This window comes from Papilio xuthus, unplaced genomic scaffold, assembly GCF_000836235.2.
Source record: "Papilio xuthus unplaced genomic scaffold, Pxut_1.1 DF827777.1, whole genome shotgun sequence".
NCBI lineage: Eukaryota > Metazoa > Arthropoda > Insecta > Lepidoptera > Papilionidae > Papilio > Papilio xuthus.
The window spans coordinates 4,252,263-4,272,339 of record NW_013530872.1 but is presented as its reverse complement, the minus strand read 5'-3'; the positions used below and the strand labels follow the sequence as shown (position 1 = coordinate 4,272,339).

Here is a 20,077-nt window from a genome sequence, read left to right as displayed (position 1 = left end):
AAGAGGTATGTCAAGGTTGTCAGTTTTTATGTTTTCAATTAATTACTTACGCCAATTGAAATAAGGACAAAATTTTAATAAATTAGGCTTACTATTACAATGTGGCCTGTCTTACGCTTTGTTTTTTTTTAAAACTAAATAAATACTTAAGTTAGCGAATTAAAGAGATGAAGATGATTAAACTTGTTTAATTTATTATAATAGCAGATACTTTCTAACCTATTAAGTATCAGAAAAAAGATGTAATACAAGAGTAATTCTAAAAGAATTGTATAAAAACCGGAAATATTTTAAGCAAGATAAATATAATATTGTAGATATAATAGACAGAGATAGAGATAGACATAATCATGAAAAAGTCTTACGTAAATATGAACCCTAACCTTCATACTGAGGGGGTGTGTTTTCTCATGGCCTTTAACATTTGCAGTATAAAAGGTAAAGTCCGCGCTTATTTAAGGTCATTCAAGGGTAAAGATTTCTGATAAACAATCTAAGTTTATCATAACAATAATTAGAATAGTTTATCCAAACATATACAAGGGATAGAAGATATGATGTCTAATGTTAATTTCTTGCATAATTGCATACAATCTTCATCGCTACAAGGAATTAAACCGTTCAATAATAATAAAAGATTATAATAAAAAAAAATAATAGTAGGCAAAATTTACACCGGCGCGGTGTTTTCAGTTACGCTGCTTTAGTTAAAAACTTTTGCACTCAAACGAGTTAAATTCTCGCTAAATGCAATATATAAGCTGAAAGTGCAAATGAAGGTAAAGTAATAAATATTACGAAAGTGTTATATCTCCTTACTATGAGCATATTTGTTAGAATAGAATAAAATATGAATTTATTATTACGACTTCAACAAAATAGCTTTTGCCCGCAGCGCCCCCATACGGAATTAAAAAAAATAGTTTATATGTTCTTCCAGACTGTGTTCTACTACATCTATACCAAATTCCAGCAAGATCCATCCAGCCGTTCTGGAGATACCTTGTGACAAACAACCATCCAAGCATCAGCAGTAAGATAAGATATATTTGCTTCGATTCTTACCCGTTATAATAAAACAAGTGCCATGCATCATTATCTTCTAATAAATGTCCTAATCCTTATAACAAATCGCCCGATAAGACAAAAATAAAAATATGGCATTCGATAAAAATAAATATCCAATCAAAGATTGGCATCTGGATTTATTGGGGTTACGTGTTTTCAAAAGATCGAGTAAATTGCCCGTAGAAGTGTCTTCAAAGACGTAAAGGAAAAATCTTACGTCACCACATACCTAAGTATTATTCGTATTCTCATATTTGGATGGCGGTATATTTTCAGTTCGTGTATTCCACACGGGCGCATCGCAAACCGCATCAATTCGATTTCAACCCGTAAATACCGATATTTGAGTACGTAGTGTAAATTTAACACAATTTATTTATTTAAAAACTGTAAATTATTCTATAACTCGAAATTGATTCATATTAAATAGATTGTAAGTATAGCATGCTTTCGAAATAATATCGCTAAAAAGATTATCTTTGACGCTAACTAGACTAAACTTGGTCAGTGTGTGTAAAATTAATGATTTGACATATTTACGTAAACTGGTTATTGAAAATTGAAGTTATATCGCATATTCAAACTGTAAGTAACCTTAACATTGGGCCAAACACTTCCATGACTACAATCTATTGGGATTGTCGTAATACTATATTTAGGCTAAAAATATTGAGGGTCAATTTAGAAAAGTAGGGTGATCTGAGGTTCGCGGCGACAACTCGGCGCCAAGTAAATTTACTGTCTGCGTCGGCGTCCCCCTGTCGCGGACGACATCGACCAGATTTGTCTACCAAAGTCAATCGTCGCTCTCTTTATATTAGGTCCTATTGTCCCGTTAAAGGGCAATAACTTCACGATCAATGGATTCTAGCGTACCATTTTTTTTTAACAATTCTTATTTCAATTTAAATAGGACGTAACGTGAACTGAACAATTAGCCTTTTTTTAGGAACCTGTCTTTTCTACACAACTTTGATTTTAAACCAAATTTTTTAAATGACTTCTTTTTAAACAATTGTTTGCTTCTAATTGTTTTTTTGTGTTTTGAAGTAAACTTATCAATAATAAAGTACTAATTAACTTTGCCGTTTTCAACAGTATGAATGTTGTATGATATAAGGTTTTTTTTAAACCAAAGTTGTTAGTAAAATACCGATACCGAGGAGAAAACTAGAAAATACGATCATTAAACAAGCAGGCGCGGAAAGTGTTTCCTCAACAAACACTTGTCAGTCTCGTAACTAAAATGGAATCGGAGAAAAAAAACCTCACAAATTGCTGGATGGGTCGACAACATGATTAATGTTTTCCGTCTTGTGTTTTCTTTCTGTTAAACAATAGATTTATGTACTTTGCGTTATTACTTAGTTTTATATTTATTAGAAACCTTGCATAAATACAACATCAATTTGGTTCATATTTTTAACAACAAAATTCTGTACGACTCTGACGGATCAAACTACGCAAAATTTGCAAAAATTGTTAAAAGAAAAAGAATTGGTTATTGAGGAAGGGAACACAGAGTATAAAAATAAACTTTGTGAAACGATATTGTATAAATGTTGTCATGCAACAGTTTTAACAAGAATATTCCGTCTAGAGTAATCAGTTTTTGGTAGAATCATATATTAGTAGCATAGCGATGAAACGCAAGAGAACGTATGCATCGCATTATAAATCTTACAGTGTACATCAAGCATTTAAATATTCCAAGCACTCGTTCTTTGTCGGGCTCGTTAGTCATATTGCACACAATAACCACGATCATATTTACCGATAGTTTCCTTTCTTCGCCCGTGGCTCGCCACAAACCCTTCTAATTAGGAGGGACTAACTACGCAGCATGTGGTAAGCGCAGGGGAAACCGCAACAGCACGCTGTAGAGAAACAATAGCTCGGGCTAATAATGTGCGGCCTTTCGTCCAACACCTTTTACGGACCTCCTTAAGAGTATAACCTTTTCCTTTCATTATAATTTTAAGTTTATGTAATACGACAGTATTTTAAACGGTCTCGAAATTAATGCTTGTATTTGAAAAGTAGTAGGTTTACGAAATACTTCTTAGTCTGTTTTTTAACATAAACGGCAACTATTAAATAAGTTATTTTACAAATCAATGATCGTGTTTTCTACCACACTTACTGGAACTTCCACGACATTTATATTTGTTTAAAAAAACATTTGCCCACAGCATCTGTCGCTTCCAGCACTTTTAACTTGAAAAATATATATTCAATATTTATAAGATTATTGAAGCGTACTATTTTCTCTTTACACAGTTTCATAGGCAAGTGACTTCGCCGATCGATCTTGTCATAAAGCGCAAAAGTACTTACGCTCAAACGCAAGCTCGCTTACCATATAATGTATCAAAGGAAATACAACATAAAACTTATTGGATGTAATAAATTATATTCATATAGAAATACGCGGCAAAAGAGCTTTTTTACTAAATTAATGATCCAATCCGTATCGAGTACACTTTCTCAAACAAAAAAGACACGAAAGATTCATACATAAAACAGTCATTTAATTTTTGGTTGCTTAACGAAATAATAATAGTTCAACAAACTTTTATAGTTATTTTCACGCGCACTTCTGTATTCACAGCAAGATATAATCTGTACAAAGGGTTGTAATGGACATGTGTGATTCTTTTATCCGAATAGGATTTTGGGGTCCCTTTTGTCAATACAAAATTTAAATGGAAAGAATTACTTTTTGTTACCCTAATCTTGATTAAAAAGCTTTCACGAAGCGCCCCGCTAGGTAAGTGTTAATCTGATTTAATTTATTGTGTAATACTTGTTCGACGGCAGCTATTTGACATTTCGCTTAAAAGAGGGGCCCTTTCGAATGACGAATCAAACAACTGCTCTTGCAATTTCATTGCAATAATGATGTAAGTTTCAAGCTTATGAGAATGGTTTTAAGAATACTTTCCTCTATACTAATAACAGACTAGAGAGATCAAAACTTGTAAAAACATTGAAATTACAAAATCTATTGAAGTTATAATAGTTTATTCTTTAGTAAATCACAAAACGTAGCAGACTTTTCGATCGAAAACTCTCACAAACATATTGGTAAACAGAAACCTTATAATGCTTTATCGAGCTTCGCCGGCACATAAAATTGGTCGAGATGAACTCGATACTTATCGGCTTTACAGTAATTCCCAAGGCACTTGATTGTGGCCATATACACCGCAGTAAACGGTTTATTGGGAACACGTAACAATTCCGAAGGTTGTAAATATCGAACAAGTTCGCGAGCAACATAAAGGTTGCGGCTGGATAATTTTCTATTTTCTAGATTCACTTCTTTCGTATGTATTTCTTTTCTTAGAATATTATAGAGGTAGTAATAAAACATTTTATAATATAATTTAATTTATAATAGTTATATTTAAAATTTATTTTTATAGACCAATAAGATGCAAAAGACACATGTCCTTCGGCAACGCCAATTATAAGGAAAGGGATTTTGCGTAAATTATAAAGTATTTTTTCGTATATACGTATTTTTCACCTTGCTCAAATATTTAAAATAGAAATAAACATGAAAATCTTATACTAAAATCTTTTAGTGACATTCAAATATTCATGTGGCAACACTTGGAAGTATGTAAATATATCTTAGAGGCAAGAATCGTAAAACACCGCGTAAGATATTATGTAGATAAGATATTAGTATTAATTGTATTCGTAGATCTTATTTCGACGATTACTCTAAAATGTCGCCTAAACGCAAGACCACATGGAATACATATTTCCGGAGAAACAAAATTACGAAACTTATTTAGCTTATTGAATAGTCAAGCGACAACAATAAGCCAAAGCAACTGTACGTCAAAAATACAAAGTCGCCTTTTTCTTTTTTTGTAATAAATCACAATTTAAACATGAAAAATATATACAAAACTATAGAGTACGGAAGAGTATTAAGGTGTAAGGGTATACTTAATATGTTATTTTTGTGCCCGGCTGAGTGGCTTTTACTATTTCATTGCGCAGTATCTTTGCGCTCTTGCGTGTGTGAATAAAAAAATACAGAGAATATGTAAGTGACGCTCGAAAACTCAAGTTACCAGACCTCGTATTTGTTTTACTGCCCGCGCTCTCAACGACACGTTTCAGGTGGAAAAAAACTTTCCCCTTTATAAAAGGTCTCGATAAAACTAAATAACATTGTCCTGACTTACTGTCTCTACTTTTGTTTTCCAGCGATTTGTTCCTTATGAATTGAACTCAAAAATAAATCTACCTTAAAAAATAATGTAAAAGTTTGATTATACGGTATAGATCTTCCCAGAGTTTGTAATCGACCATAGAGATAATTACAATCGTTAAACAGTTTTCAAAAATCTTACTTCTACGTAATCACTGAACATTTCGTTTGTGCTATAGTTTAGGCCAAGAGATTGGCCTAAACTGACTGACATTAAAAAAAAAACCTTTTGCTTTAGACAACTGTGTCACGGTACATTACAATCTATTTAACATTAAGTTACAGTCTGATCGACTGGACAACCGAGTAATAAAGTCGCTAAATAAAAAAAAACATACTATAACTACATATATGTATGTTTAACATTAACCTTTAGATTTTATTACGATGTTGTCTAGTCGACAGGTTAACGAATCGCCGGCGCCACTCCGCCGCGACGGTCTCAGCCAGGCCGGCGCCGACAGGAGTCTGCGCTCTTTGTCTCCGAACTACTCATTCCGACCCCTTCGCTTACATTTTTGCACGTTGGAGTTGGAAATGAAAATTCCCACTTCCGACAAATAAAACTTTAATCTGACACGTTTAGTTGAAACACACTACGTGCAAACTTATTACATAGCTTTGCTGCATAATTTTAATTTTACGATATTTTTGGATATACCTCAAATTCTTACCAATATTTCAATACCAACTTAATGACCCCCTACCAATGCTCTCTACCACTATTATTTTTATCTAAAAAAAAAACAAACAAGTACGCTGACTTGACAGCAAGCAGGTTTTTTACCGTTGGTTTTTGAGACCTAAATAATTGTATCAAACATATGGTCATATGTTATAAACTGTGATTTTGGTCTCAGAAACACACGGTTAACTGTTCAAAGTATTACAAGTGATTATGCATATGAAATTGTCCGATGACTAACATCGAATGTGCCATATGTGATGAATACAAATCCGTGAGCAGTAGTATAGCTATTAATATTAAAGTCCTGGTTTATTTGCGCCGCTAATTCCCCGAGTGTAAATCAGCCCTGCGCACCAACTACATGACAGGTACTGATTAATTTTGCACAAGCAATCGTCCCGAGCTTTTGTACGTAACATCTGCCCAGTGTTTTCGCGTAATGCGCACAAACAATATTTACAATGATAACTAACAACGCGAAATATGAATTGGAGGATTAACTTAATAATATTCTAATACAGCTTATACCTTAACAAAGTTAAAGGTTTTACACGAATAAAGTTATACTAAATTATTTTTAACTCTTTGTAAACAGAACCTTTCAGCTGACTAAATATAAAATAAAATAAAAAATTAGAAATTCGAAGAAGAAAAATGCAATGTTATTGTATATTCTATATTATAGGAAAGCAACAGACTTACTTTTTGATAAAAAAATATATTGCCAGTGCTACAAACATTTTTGCTATAGACGGTTAACTGATTCTATTTTTAAACATGTCAATATAACGAAATAAAGGTTGGTATACATGTCATTCGGGACAGTGACATCTTGGGGTAGACGTCTTTAAGAAGGTTGGATATTGGTTTTGCGTGACTGAAATGATTACACCGAGCTTACGTATTATTTCGCAATAGTATTATTTCTGTTCGCTTGTAATTTAGTACTTGTTGTCTTAAATAATCATACGACAAACGAATACAAAAACCGTACCAGTAATTTCTTAAATCTTTTCTTTTAGTCTGTACCTACGCCAAATATGTATGTTTAAGTATTGGTTATAAAAAAAAAAATAGAAATAAAAAGGTAAAATGTATATCATGTGTTCCTCGGGACTATGTTGCATATCTCTGTCAAATTTCAATAAGATGTGTGGAACCGTTGCGGAGTTACCGGTTAAATGTGTGAATCAAACCTTACCACCTATGGGATCTGTACACATTTCCGAAATTATATGTAGCAACGTGTTCTTCCAGGCAGTGCTCTACACCTATACCAAATTTTATCGAGAACATTTAAGCGGTTCTGGAGATATCTACTACGAAACTTTCATCCAAACATTCCCATTTATAATATTAGAAATATGTTTTCTACATTTATTTGCAGTTATGAGTAAATTAAACTACCAAAATAATACTATAAACTATATACTAAAACTAAACCAAACTAAAAATAAAACTAAATAATATAAAAAATCGACCCCAAATCGCTGCGGTCGCACGGTAGGGTTCCCAAGAGGCTGGCGGCATTTCCCCGTTGAGTAAAACATTATAATTTATTCATATTATTTGTATCTAATACATTTGTAATATTTGTATTATTTTTATTGGTCATGTTTAAATAGCATTTTAAACCCCCTTAGCGAAAGTAACGAAGTGAGTAAAATAACTGCGGTCAGCAGCTGCGGAAGCCATACCAGTGGAGGGGGCGGCATTCCCCTCTAAAGCGGAACAGCCGCTTAAAAGGTTTCCTTTCATTTACCTAGTTTTTAATAGAATAGAACCGCAAATACGACTCAAGGCAGTACTCGTTCGCTAATTTATTCCGAGAAAAATTCAAGCTTAAGCAGCAATCGAAGAAGTCCAATTGTCCTAATTAAAACCATGTAGACGATATTTTGAGGTGGTTAATGACTGTACAAATGAAACAAAAAATTATGGTTTCATAAAAAATATCCCCCATAAATTCTGAGACAAGAATCGAACTAAGAATGTATAGCATTCATTACCGATCAAATAATATTACGTAGCTCATAAGGAAGGCTCATAATACAATGCAATTGCACAGCGGCTAAACTTTTTTTAGTACGCGTTTATTATATGTTGTCAAAAATGATGTTTAATTTAATGATATTGAGATACGAAACATCAAATATTTTGTCAAAAATATTGACTATACACAAGAGTTTGTTTATGAAACACAATGAACCCGGACTATTGTGTAAAAGTTCGTGCTCGCAAGCTAATGCCCAACAAAGGCAAGTTACATAATATCCATAATGTTATTATGCCCCTGCCATGCGACAAAAAAACCAGAGATTACGTACTAAAGCATGGTGCTATTTACTATAACAAAAATGGCGACGGATTACAACATTTTATATTATTAATCTACGTACGTTTTTTTTTGGATTATAGTTTAAGTTGTTTACGTAACGGTTTAACGGCCCTAAATTGTGTTCTTAAATTTTCTTTGATGAAGTGATTTATGAGTCTACTAATTACATACTTTATTAGGTTATTAGGTTAGCTGTAAGAGAACTCTTTTAGAGTTAAGCTCACCTGTACATACACGAACCCAAAAAGTCCCGGGACCCGTATAGATGAAACAAGAAAAGGTCGGGTGGATGAGTCGTTTAATTAGCGTTAAGCGCAATCACAACACAACAGTAAAACAAAATGCTAGTGTGCATTTAAATAGCGCAGCGCCATCTAGTCCTTTTAGAACGAAACTTATATTTTTATCAACATTGTACAAGGTTCACGCGCTAAAAAAAAATTAGCGCGTGATTACCTTGTAATTAAATTTTATCTATGGTTCAAATGGATAGTAACTTAGTTCCTTATAAAAGTTATGTTATCTGCTACTAGGTTTGAAATAAATAAATTATAATACATTTTTTATTCAGCTTTAATTACAATAGAACATTCCCAAAATCCAAGAACATTACGAAACATTTTAAATGTCTCTTACAACTTTCTAACTTGCAATGTTATTAAATCTTCTCCGCAACTCGTAAGATACTTCTAGAAACTTTAAGTACATTATGTCGCTGATAAAGAGTTAATATTAACAAAGTCATATTACATTTTTATGTTCGTCATTAGACATATTGAAAAATATACATTCATAGCTAAATATTACTTAGAAAGTAATTTAAATTCGTTGAAATTAATTATGAGTTGGTGGACCCTTATAAGCTGCAATCAACTTCACCCTAACCATTACAACCATAAGAATTTCATCAAAAAATTATATTGAACGTTTATCAATCATCTCACCATTTAATGTCCTCACTCAAGTAACTCAAGGCCTCATCAATATTCGAGGGGATTTTTGGTTAGTGTTTGCTCACTAAATTTAAATGTCAAATTGATAATAGATGGATCGTTTCGCCCGCACCGAGACCGCGTTGATGACGAATTGCTGCAGAGAAAATTCCATATAATTTAATGAGCTTTCACGACAACATAATCCTAATGGAGTAGTTACAGATGCTATAATTACTCTTCTATGTGCAAGGTTCATTTCTTAAAGCCATAATGTACCAGTACATAGGTTTAATTATTTACACACATAAATATATAAGTTTGAACATATACACAAATTTCATTATACTTTATATAAGCATCTCTTTTATATTGCAAGTTACGCAGAATTAACGGTTTGAAATTGAGAAAATATGTTATTATGAACATCAGGACGGCTTTCGGTTACATTGTCAAGCTTTGTTACACAAATACTTCTAATAACTCAATTCCACGTGTAGCGAATATCTAATAAAATATGCATATTCATATATCGCTTACATTGATATAAATACCTAAACAATATAACGAATGTACATAAACATTATTCTTATCTACATAAAGATTTTAAAATTTTGCATTAGCAATAGTTTTGACATTACGTATGTCGATTTTAGTGGGCCATATAAATCCTAATTAATCCTAGTTATAAGAACATAGCTCCATATACTATAATATACTACTCAAATTCTTATATGTTCCAAAATATACAGTTCTGACAATACATATAATGCAGGTATTATCCGTAGATGAACAAAGGCTACGGATCTACGTAGGTCAGAGAATCAGCCTAAAGTGGCTTTTGTGGTGCACTGACTAGAAACTCTCCAAAGTACATAAGCTAATAGCTATATTCAATCATAATAGAGTATTGAAGATCTAATCGTTAGTTATGTACTTTTCAGAGAAAGATTTAATGCATTATATATTCCTTATTTAGTAAATGTCTGCAACTTAGCCGCAAGTATTATGCGTAACTTTTCGCCTTAATCCCAGTGTTGCATTGGTTTAGCAAGTCTCATCGTCGCAACTTTTAAGCTATTCATGAAATTTACTTAGTGCTTATGACAAAGTTGACGTACTTTAAACACCAAGAGCTCTTTCAGGATTTATAGTTTTATATAATAAAATGTGCAATATGAACATATCTTAATTGTTCAAGTTAATAAGTCATGATTTTTTTAAAAGTAATATTGTTTTTTCAATGTTTTCAAAAATAGGTGCTAAGAGCACTTTTTATTTGAATTCTAAGAATCAAAATTATACTTTAATAATATAGGATTTCAAATTGTTACTGTTAAGTATCAAAGTAAAACATCGATATATTCTTTCTGTATAACTTTTCCTGTTACTCTAAAATAGTAATTCTACGATTTTATAGTTATCACTAACTCAATAACTAACTATAAACATAAAGCAAATTCGATATCGTGAAAATTAATAACATGAAATATTCGTGTAAATGAACTTTAACATGATCGAAGTTGGCTGAAGCGGTTCATTTAAATTGCAAATAGTCTAATCGGCCGAGCTATTTACGGCGTCGAACACAAAAGGATCCCGCAAGCCCGCGGTGAGCTTCGTCAAAATGTAAATAATGTGCTTAAGTATGTTATGTTAATGCTTCTAGAAAACAAAATCAAGTTAGTTTTACTACATTAATTTCCCTCTATCTTCGTAACGTGCCATGAAAAATTATTATTCGCGAGTTCGTGCTTTACTCGGCGTTCCTTTAATAACTTTTTTAAAACAGTTTTTGTATTCGTAGAATGCAATATTCTGCCACTTTTAATAATTGTAAGGTAACCTGTAGGTTTTCTACAAGCATGGAACCTTTTCATATATTTTTCATCATGTATGGCGGTTATAGTAATTCCAATTAAAATTTTATTTTGTTTAAGATTATTAAAAACCTTTGTTTATTGCATGCATCTGTCGTTTATTTAATCATATTGTACACTTGCTAAACTTCATCCAAACAATGTTTTAAGTTGGTTTTGCATTATTAAAATAAATTCTTACAAAAGAAGCGACATAAGAGGACCTGTTTAAGGAATGCCCGTCGCTCGAGCACAAAACCTAATGGAATTTCAAATGCTCTCACTCGTTGCCCGCTTTTCTTTGTAACAACTCGACCTTGGTTATTATATTTCGAGTGAACACTCCGTTTTTCATTAAAAAGGAGGAAGTAAACAAAAATACAAAATACATAATTGGAATAAGTAACAAATAAATAAAAAATGTAATCCAAAAATGTTTGTTCAACAAGATTGAAATTAGCGATGTTAAGTTTTATTTTTGTCATGTCATTTAAAAAAAAAATATATGCACAATGATCAGAATATGTATCTGTGAATGTAATTTATTAATTGTCGAGGGTAAAGGAATTTTTTGTTAGTAAATCTTTAAACCACGCACCACTGCTTCTTGTTTGGAGAACATTTGTATGATATGATGCCAAATAATACTTGCATTGTCCAAGTTTTGGCATACAAACCACGGCTCATCTACTTTTATTGAATGGGGCGAGGGCTATAAATTAACAACGATGACGTAATAAATGGTCCGTATATCCATTCTGATATATTTTCGCAAGAAATCAAGTCGGGGTGCATTTGAAATTACTGTAGATTTATCTACAGAGTAGATAATAAATTAAAATAATAAAAAATACTATTTCTTGTATTTAAAATCCTTTTTTGTAGGTATAACTATTGTTCAGTATACACGCAACACAAATTAATTATTGTAATCTCTACCACGAAGTTCGATCTATTTAAATTAGGTTTAATTTGAAGTTCGGCGATATTTAACATAATAAAGGCAGCTTAAACACCTGTGTGCATTTCTGTGACTTCATAATTATTAATAAAGTCTCTTAGTAAAATAAAAAACTGAATTTTTCTCAGAACTTACGGGCAGTTACCATCCAATAAAAAGCACTTGAAGTCAACTCATAAATCGTATGACCACGTGTGAACAATTCGATGTAAGAATTGCACATTTGAAGCATCACTCGATGTGCAATACGTGACGCGTTGGCCGCTATTGTCTCGCGGGCATCCGTTTAGCTTATCGCCTTACCCCAACCCTTGTATGGCTGCAAAAGTGCGGGCTTGCGAAAAGTTTATCATTCGCCTACACTCACAGCTACGGTTGAGTTTTACGTTGAATGTTTGCAATTTTTAAAAAGTAGGCGTTATAGTTTTTTTTAACTTCAGAATATTAAATACTGCCACATAGTCATTCAGTCGATTTAAGAGAAAACTAGTTGAGCTACAGATCTTTATCTCTACAATAGATGAAGAAAAATATATGTTTAGTGAGGATAAGAGGAGTAGTCCGGCACCCTAACATTAAAAAACTGAAAACATTAATTATTAAGATAAATGTGTTAACATATGACTGTTTTAGTAACAGTTAAATTATATAGCTGAGTTCTTAAAGTCGTATTTCATTTTAAAATCATTGTATCTTTTTGTTCAGTTAAAATACAAAAGCATTTTTAAAAGCTTGCTGTGGGCTTAAAATTTATTTTTATTTGAGTACGTGCGCAACCCACGTATGATTGCTTAGGTAACAAAAAATAGACAGTTATTTAGGAAAATATACATCAGACAGATATTATCATCTTAAATATCAGACCTTTACTTTCTTCTAGTATCTGGTAACAAGTATATGCTGTATTATACAGAATGAGTTTAACAAGATCTGGACTACTAAACTATGAATTTTAAGTAGGATATCCTCAAATGTAGCCGTTTGGGATGTTATATGTTTAAAGAAATACGAAGTTTGTAAACAGGTGGTTTAATTCTTTAAAAAATCTTCAACTTATTATCGTTTTAAACTAAACGGGTAAACTTGAGATGTAAATTCGATATCAGTTATCTTAACCGTGAATTTCCACTGTTGTTACACCTGTATAAAAATGTATTTTTATCCCACATTTTTCAATAACAAAGAAAGGGATAACAAGATGGTTTTCTACGGGTCTTTCGTCAGCGAAAGCCCACTGTAAAGTATGAAGCGTTAACGCTGTCCTCCGAATTGTGCGTCGTGCATATAAAGATGAGGCTATCCCGGCCATCTGTCGGCTACAGGCACGTGACGGGGACATGCTTCTCCGCAATGTTAACACACTTATGTCAAGTGCACATTACTTGAGTATATACAAATTTGTAGATAAAGTCGCATTCTGATATAAAACAAATGTCACCGTAAAATTGCACAATAATACGTGAATTGAAACGCTTTTTGTCCTTTCTATTTTTTTTTAAATAATGTCAATATATTTATACAAGAGTTTCACGGGGTTTCCCAGTAAGTAGAAGTTTTTATTCGTTTGTTTTGATTTCATTTAACAATAAATTAAACATTTCTTCTAATGATTAGTATTATAGCAACATTTCAAAGAAAAATCGTGCAAAAACTAAGGTTTCAATAGCTTACCTGGAAAGCGCATGTCTACAGCCATGTGAATAACTATTGTTCAGATAACGTACGCGATGTACAACTGTGAATTTATTTTAGAAAAGTTAGAATTAAATTAAATGATATCTTTAAAGCAAAATATGATAAGAGATTAAACCACATATTACATGTTAAATCAACACATCTATGTGACTTCAAAGGATAAGTAATTAAATCTTTATGCGACGTAGGTCCTATTAATATATTATAACAGAGATCTCAAAAGAGCTTTACTGTTACCCCCATAATTGTGTTTTATAACGGCTAGATTAAAACGTATTTTTTTAAAAAAGGACAGACCATCTACAAAGTTGTTTTAAATAAGCAAATGTATAAGAATACGTTAAAGTACGTTAGGATATATTTGTATGTGAACGTGTAAGGCGATGATCGGGCGTGGGTTGAATACGAAAGCACCGGGGCTGTGTCACCGCGCGACAGCCGCGCGGCGCCCGCATCTCTGCCTTGTATCGAATTCCTCAATTATTATTTGTCGGCTCCCTCAGCCCCGGAAACAAAGGCGGGAAGTTGCTGTGAAGGTAACATCTTACAAAAGCTTAACTTGATTAACCACCGCTTTAATACATTAATAAATTATATCACGTCTTTAAGCCCACCAAGACAGCGAGGTCTTTTATAAAGCCGATATCGTGGCAAAATATAGGCCAAAAGTAAATATCTATAAAATTGTAAGACAGTTTAGCAACAGCAGTAATCCCCTGTTATGGGACGCATTTTATAATTAATTTGTGTCTTGTGACAACTAAGCGTAGTAAGAAGTAATAGGATGGGGTCAATGGCCTAAAAATATCGTATCCTTAAAAATATTTTAAATATATATATTAAAGCTCCTCATATCGATCTAACTTTTGTTAACATAAAATAAAATTGTCAAGAATGAAAGCTTAAAGAAAACTTAAAGGTCTTAGCTTTTTACGTGCATCAACGAATAAACTTAATTTGTTACAAGCAAGAGTTCTAAGTGTTATGTATTTAAACGTTTCTTTGAACAAAAGATACGTAGAAAAATAATCGCGCACAAAAGAACGAAACACTTATGTTTCTTAAGTTTTACATAAGTTTTATTATGGTAAAACTGAATAAGAGAAACGGATACAGAATATCAATTTCTCTATGCTAAGCGCTTTCTGCGCTATCACCTTGCCTCTTCTAGACATATAGTGCATACGAGTTATAAAAAGATAATTACTTGCAGCTAATTAGAAAATATTACGACATTTTTCAAACATTGACAACGTGGGTAGTTCGTAACACTACTGTGAAACTTGGCATAACACAGCTCTTTGTCATACCTATGACAAGATACCGCCTCATGTTTAATTACAACAATACATGCCTCTGATGGCTACTAATATCAGCTTCAGTGACGTTGTCTGAGTCAACAGCGACAGTTTAATGCCGTCCAACGCAAATGAGATACCCATCTGACTGACACATCGCAACGCCGAACCAATATACGTGACGCTACTGTCAGTATGAGCGAACCCTTGATCGATAATAGTTTGAATAATCAATTCATGTCTACATTTTTAAAGCTTACTAGCTGTCGCCGTGACTCCGTCCGAACGGAATTTTTTTTTTAAAATCGTATGTGTCCAGACAATGTTCTAAATCTATGCCAAATTTCAGCTTGATCCGTTCTATCGTTCCGGTCATACCTTAAAACAAACATCGATCTATCCATCTAAACATTCGCATTTACATTATTATATGGATTGCACGACCTTTTAAGTTATTAATAACCTTTCCACTGAATTTAATTATTATAGCGACGTACGAAAATGCAAATAAATTAAATAAAAACAAATATGTTAAAGAAATTATTTATGTTGTGATTGTATAACCGCGTTTTGAAAATATTTCTAATGAGATTTTAATTCTTAAAAAAGTCAAATAATACATAATTTAATCATTAATTTATGTTAATATATAATACAACGTATAATGTACATACATCGAACAATTTAAAATATAATCATAAAATCGTCGTAATTTGATTTAAACATTCTTCATAACGATCAGGGATCTCAAATGATATTAAACTGCTCGTTGATTGGATAAAGGACCCGTTGTCCAATGTAATTATTCCTTGAAGGAAGCGAGTAACATGAGCTTGCCTTGGATGCTCCAAGCTCTTATACTTCCCGTTTGAATTTAAATATTTCGGTGTAACTAAAAATGTGTTACTACGTAATACTTTTGAAGCGAAAAGAATTAACATTTTTTTAAACTTATCGGGACCTAGCCAAACATTCAGAATCTATTTAACTACATCACCAATATTTGTGACATTTCTCTGTTTACATACTTTAGGTATTCAATTGAAACGAGATATAACTTGTTGTCATGCATCAATATATTCTTTTTTTTTTCGAAAGATTTTATGAGGTCGAGTTGTCTTGAAGTTGGAACGGTACCGGATGTAATCGTTTGAGACGTCTGTCCAATTAAGCAAAACTGCGCGCTCCTCCATTACAATATTCTTTACTAGGCTACCGTTATGTTCCTTTATCATAGACCAACTTTTGTTAATAAATATTTTAATTTACTTGTACTGAGTTTTCAAGATGATGATGATGATAAAGGGTAGGCTCCGAGCCCCTCGGTGGGGACGTATAGTGAGCTGATGATGATGAGTTTTCAAGCGTACTTAATCTATTATTACAAGAAATTTCCATCGTTATATTGTTGAAAATATAACGATAATACGAAATAAACGCCCACATACTCGTATGTATAAAAACACGAAATATTACTTAATTAAATATTAGTCAGCTAAAGTCACTGCCTTTCCATGCGAGACAAATCTCTAGACATTATTACGTTTATATCTGACCCATTTCCCCTATGACTAATAAGATTACTCATAAATTCAATGTACCATTTCTTTTCCAATGAATAAACTAGTAATCCAGAACAATCGCACCTGATTCGGTAAATTGTGTTAGGCACCGTGGACTACTACGATATTATTTATCTTATAGAAAAGCTAACATAGATAAATACAGTTTTTTCTGAAGCATTATAAAATCAAGCTACTTTTGTGGTTTATTGAAAGGAGTCTCTAACTTCCTCTAACTTCTAACGAAAGAAGCTATATCGTTGCCTTAAAATTTGAGAAACAAACTTATTTGACGAACACTACTAATCTCATGCTCGCATCTTTACCCTTCCTCGTTTAATATTCAAGTATACAAATATATAGATAGTTCAAACTCCTATAATTCATTACTAATTTTAAAGTTTCCATTGGAACTGTTTGATAATATTTATAGAAAAACTAAGCACTACTAATAATACTGAAGTTTCTATTTTTATTCAATTAGACGTTATACACGTCTAAGTCGTTCAAGTAGAGATTTTGTGTTACGTTATTTTTTCTAACGACGAGAAACGTTGCTATATTAAAAGAAAAGTAACCCATAAAATCATCAGAATCTTGTCAATAACAAAACATATTGATAATTGCGCGTTTTTAAAAATTGAAGTAGAATTTTGTAGCTTAATTGTATCTTTTTTCACTAAACAATGTGTATTTATTTTTTGATTACTAAGATATTCGAATGACTTTGAAGCCACTGCCTCTAGTTCCACTGCCCTACCATAATACGCGACGTTCAAAGCTTTAGAAGTTGAGACCACTTATTTCCTAAGCAATGCCTACTGCAACGACTTTCCACAGTTAGGATTATACTTGTTAAGATGTTTAGCATTTAATTTACGATATTTATAAACCATATTTGATAGAGAGATACTTAAATAAAATCAGTTGCAAGACCTTCACTTATCCTTCTTTTAACAATAATTAATCATACTAAAACCTTATTGCGTAATACGACATCTAATACATACGAGTATGTGTACATAAGTAGTTTTCATATTTTAATACATGTTGTCGCCCGCGATTCCGTCCGCAAGTAATTAAAAAAACTTAGTAGCCTATGTGTTCTTCCAGACTTTGTCCAGACTACATCTAATTCAAATTTTATCAAGATCTGTAGAATAGTTTCAAATATATCTTCTATTAAACATCCATCCATCTATTTGTAATATCAAAGTAGTAAAAACTAAGATAGTCTTTAAATGGTCAGTTCAAAATCATGACGGAAAAACATTGAAGAAATAAAATATAATGAAAATATCACTCTGAGTCGAACTGGATTACATAAAAGTGTTTAATTCGATTAAAGTAAATAATGTACCGATGCAGTGTTATGTATGCTATATATGTCAAGGTGCGATCCTCGCTTAATTTAATAAGCTACGAGAAAACTGCGCAAAGTAGATAGGACACACCTAGCAACTTGATGCTAACAACATTAAGTTTTATTATTTAAAGGCTAATAAAATTATAATCTTACGCCCAAATACAAAATAACGCCAAATTTAACGAATATAATGAATAGGAACAAGTCATTAATTTAGAATAGGTACTTGAAATTGGTTAAGGATAATTTATTATTAATTAAAAATAATCCTATACATAGGTATATTTTAATTTTAAAATGTTTAGTATGGTTAGATGTAACTTGCTAGCTTAATTTGTAAAATAATTAACGAGTTATTAATTTAATTAGAAGTATAACTAAAATATAAATAAATTTAAACTGTATAAACTTAGTTCAAATATATTATACTTACGTAAGTTAGTAAAGTTTTTAAATACGTTTATTCTGCAAAACATTGTTTCAAAGAGTTATCAACTCACAAAAGTAGCGAAAGTTTCCAAGTTACCTGTGAGAGGTCTGCGTCCTCTTGAAGTTTCTCTGCGACAGTCATTTTTGTCTCTGCGACAACCAGACTCGACGACATCACAAACAATAGCACAATACTTAGTCCACCCATGATTGCTGTACAAACATCCAAAGTTTAACACTAGTTTGCACACGCGAAATACATTGAAGTATTTGCGAGATAGGCGCGCGTAACAACGAAACGCGCGGCAAGTTATGCCGCGGTATGGCGCGGGAGGCACTGACGCGTTGACGCAGACGAATGTTCCTCTCCCGCTCACGCACGCGACGAACACGACCGTTGAAATGGCCACTAGCCAGTCGTATGGTCATCGACGATTTCATATTAAGCTCGATTCAAAAATAACGAATTGTGCAACACAGGTAGCTCCGTTATATCAACGGTCTTTTTGTAAACAAAGGTTTGACTTTGATACACAACTTTATCTGATTTTTAAAGGTATTGAACTTTAAAAATGAATTAATTTCGCAATAAAAGTAAGCTCATGACACGAATATGGCCTATAAAAAAAAGAAAACAATCAAGAACAAATGGACAAGCTCGCCGAAAGTCTTGGCTTGGAATGACTTTTCTAGTAAACTATTTTATTATCAGTAGTTTTCTAACAAGTTAGTTCTACTATTTTCTTTAAGTTATTATTAAAAATTTCTTCGATTACGATGTACGAATGCACACTCTTGCTCCAAGACCGATAACACCCAGTCTATTAATATAGGAAAGAATGTTTAATCATATAATTAAAAGATATATTTTATTAAATTCCTCGTATAAATATTGTGATCATCACTTACGTGGCGTTAAAAAAAAACGACCCTTTACATTATACCTGCTTCGAACAATGCGTGTTTTCTCGTCCCAGCGAAACGTGACGGCGACAGATTATGACCCGTTGCGGTTTATCGTTATTAAATCAACCTTTTTTGCGAAGACTTTTAAGTTTTGAGTGTGTTTTTTTTATATATCCGTTTATTTTTTAGCCAAAAGTCAAGGTAATCAGAAAATACTATGACAGTAATAATAATAATAATAATAGTAAGATTACTAATATAAATAACAAAAGTTAATGTACATACATTAACTTTGTTATTTTGATTATTCAATCAAAATCTATCATTCTACTGTTTATAACTACCCTAAAGTCTTGTAACATTTGCAGTTGTCAATTCATTTTTATACTTATTTTCGCTTCTTTGATATTAAATTTAAAACACATATTCTTTTTAGAGTTAAGTTTACATTGATCGTACCTAAGCTTCACTGACATTTCAGCGTGGCAATTATTTCGCGACCTTGTATGTGAGACTAGAATGACGATGTAACATTTTGGTATCCATTAAAAATTCACGAAATTCCCACTAAGCCTGTTAATTGGCAGCGCGTGACGATGGAAGCATCATCTAATGAAAATGTAAAGCTAAAACTTGGCAAGTGAACTGTTGCTTATTTAGGTTAACACGAAACTGGGTAATGCATAATAAAGTTGTTAGTGAACGCAGCAGCCGAAACTCTGGCCTGCGGCCAATATGCGTGCA

The 20,077-nt window shown here is 32.4% G+C and overlaps 1 protein-coding gene across 5 annotated transcripts in view; it reads right to left on the bottom strand.

Annotated features, from left to right (window-relative positions):
• The window catches only part of Fas1 (fasciclin 1 Fas1 domain-containing), a 28,303-nt gene extending 9,474 nt beyond the window's left edge, over positions 1–18,829 (bottom strand). For all 5 annotated transcript variants that reach the window (XM_013309352.1, XM_013309353.1, XM_013309354.1 and 2 more), the window contains exon 1: positions 18,525–18,829. In XM_013309352.1, coding sequence (XP_013164806.1) covers positions 18,525–18,635 — 111 coding nt within the window. In that variant the 5' untranslated portion in view covers positions 18,636–18,829. The remainder of the gene's footprint in view (positions 1–18,524) is intronic.
• Positions 18,830–20,077: the final 1,248 nt, after the last annotated feature.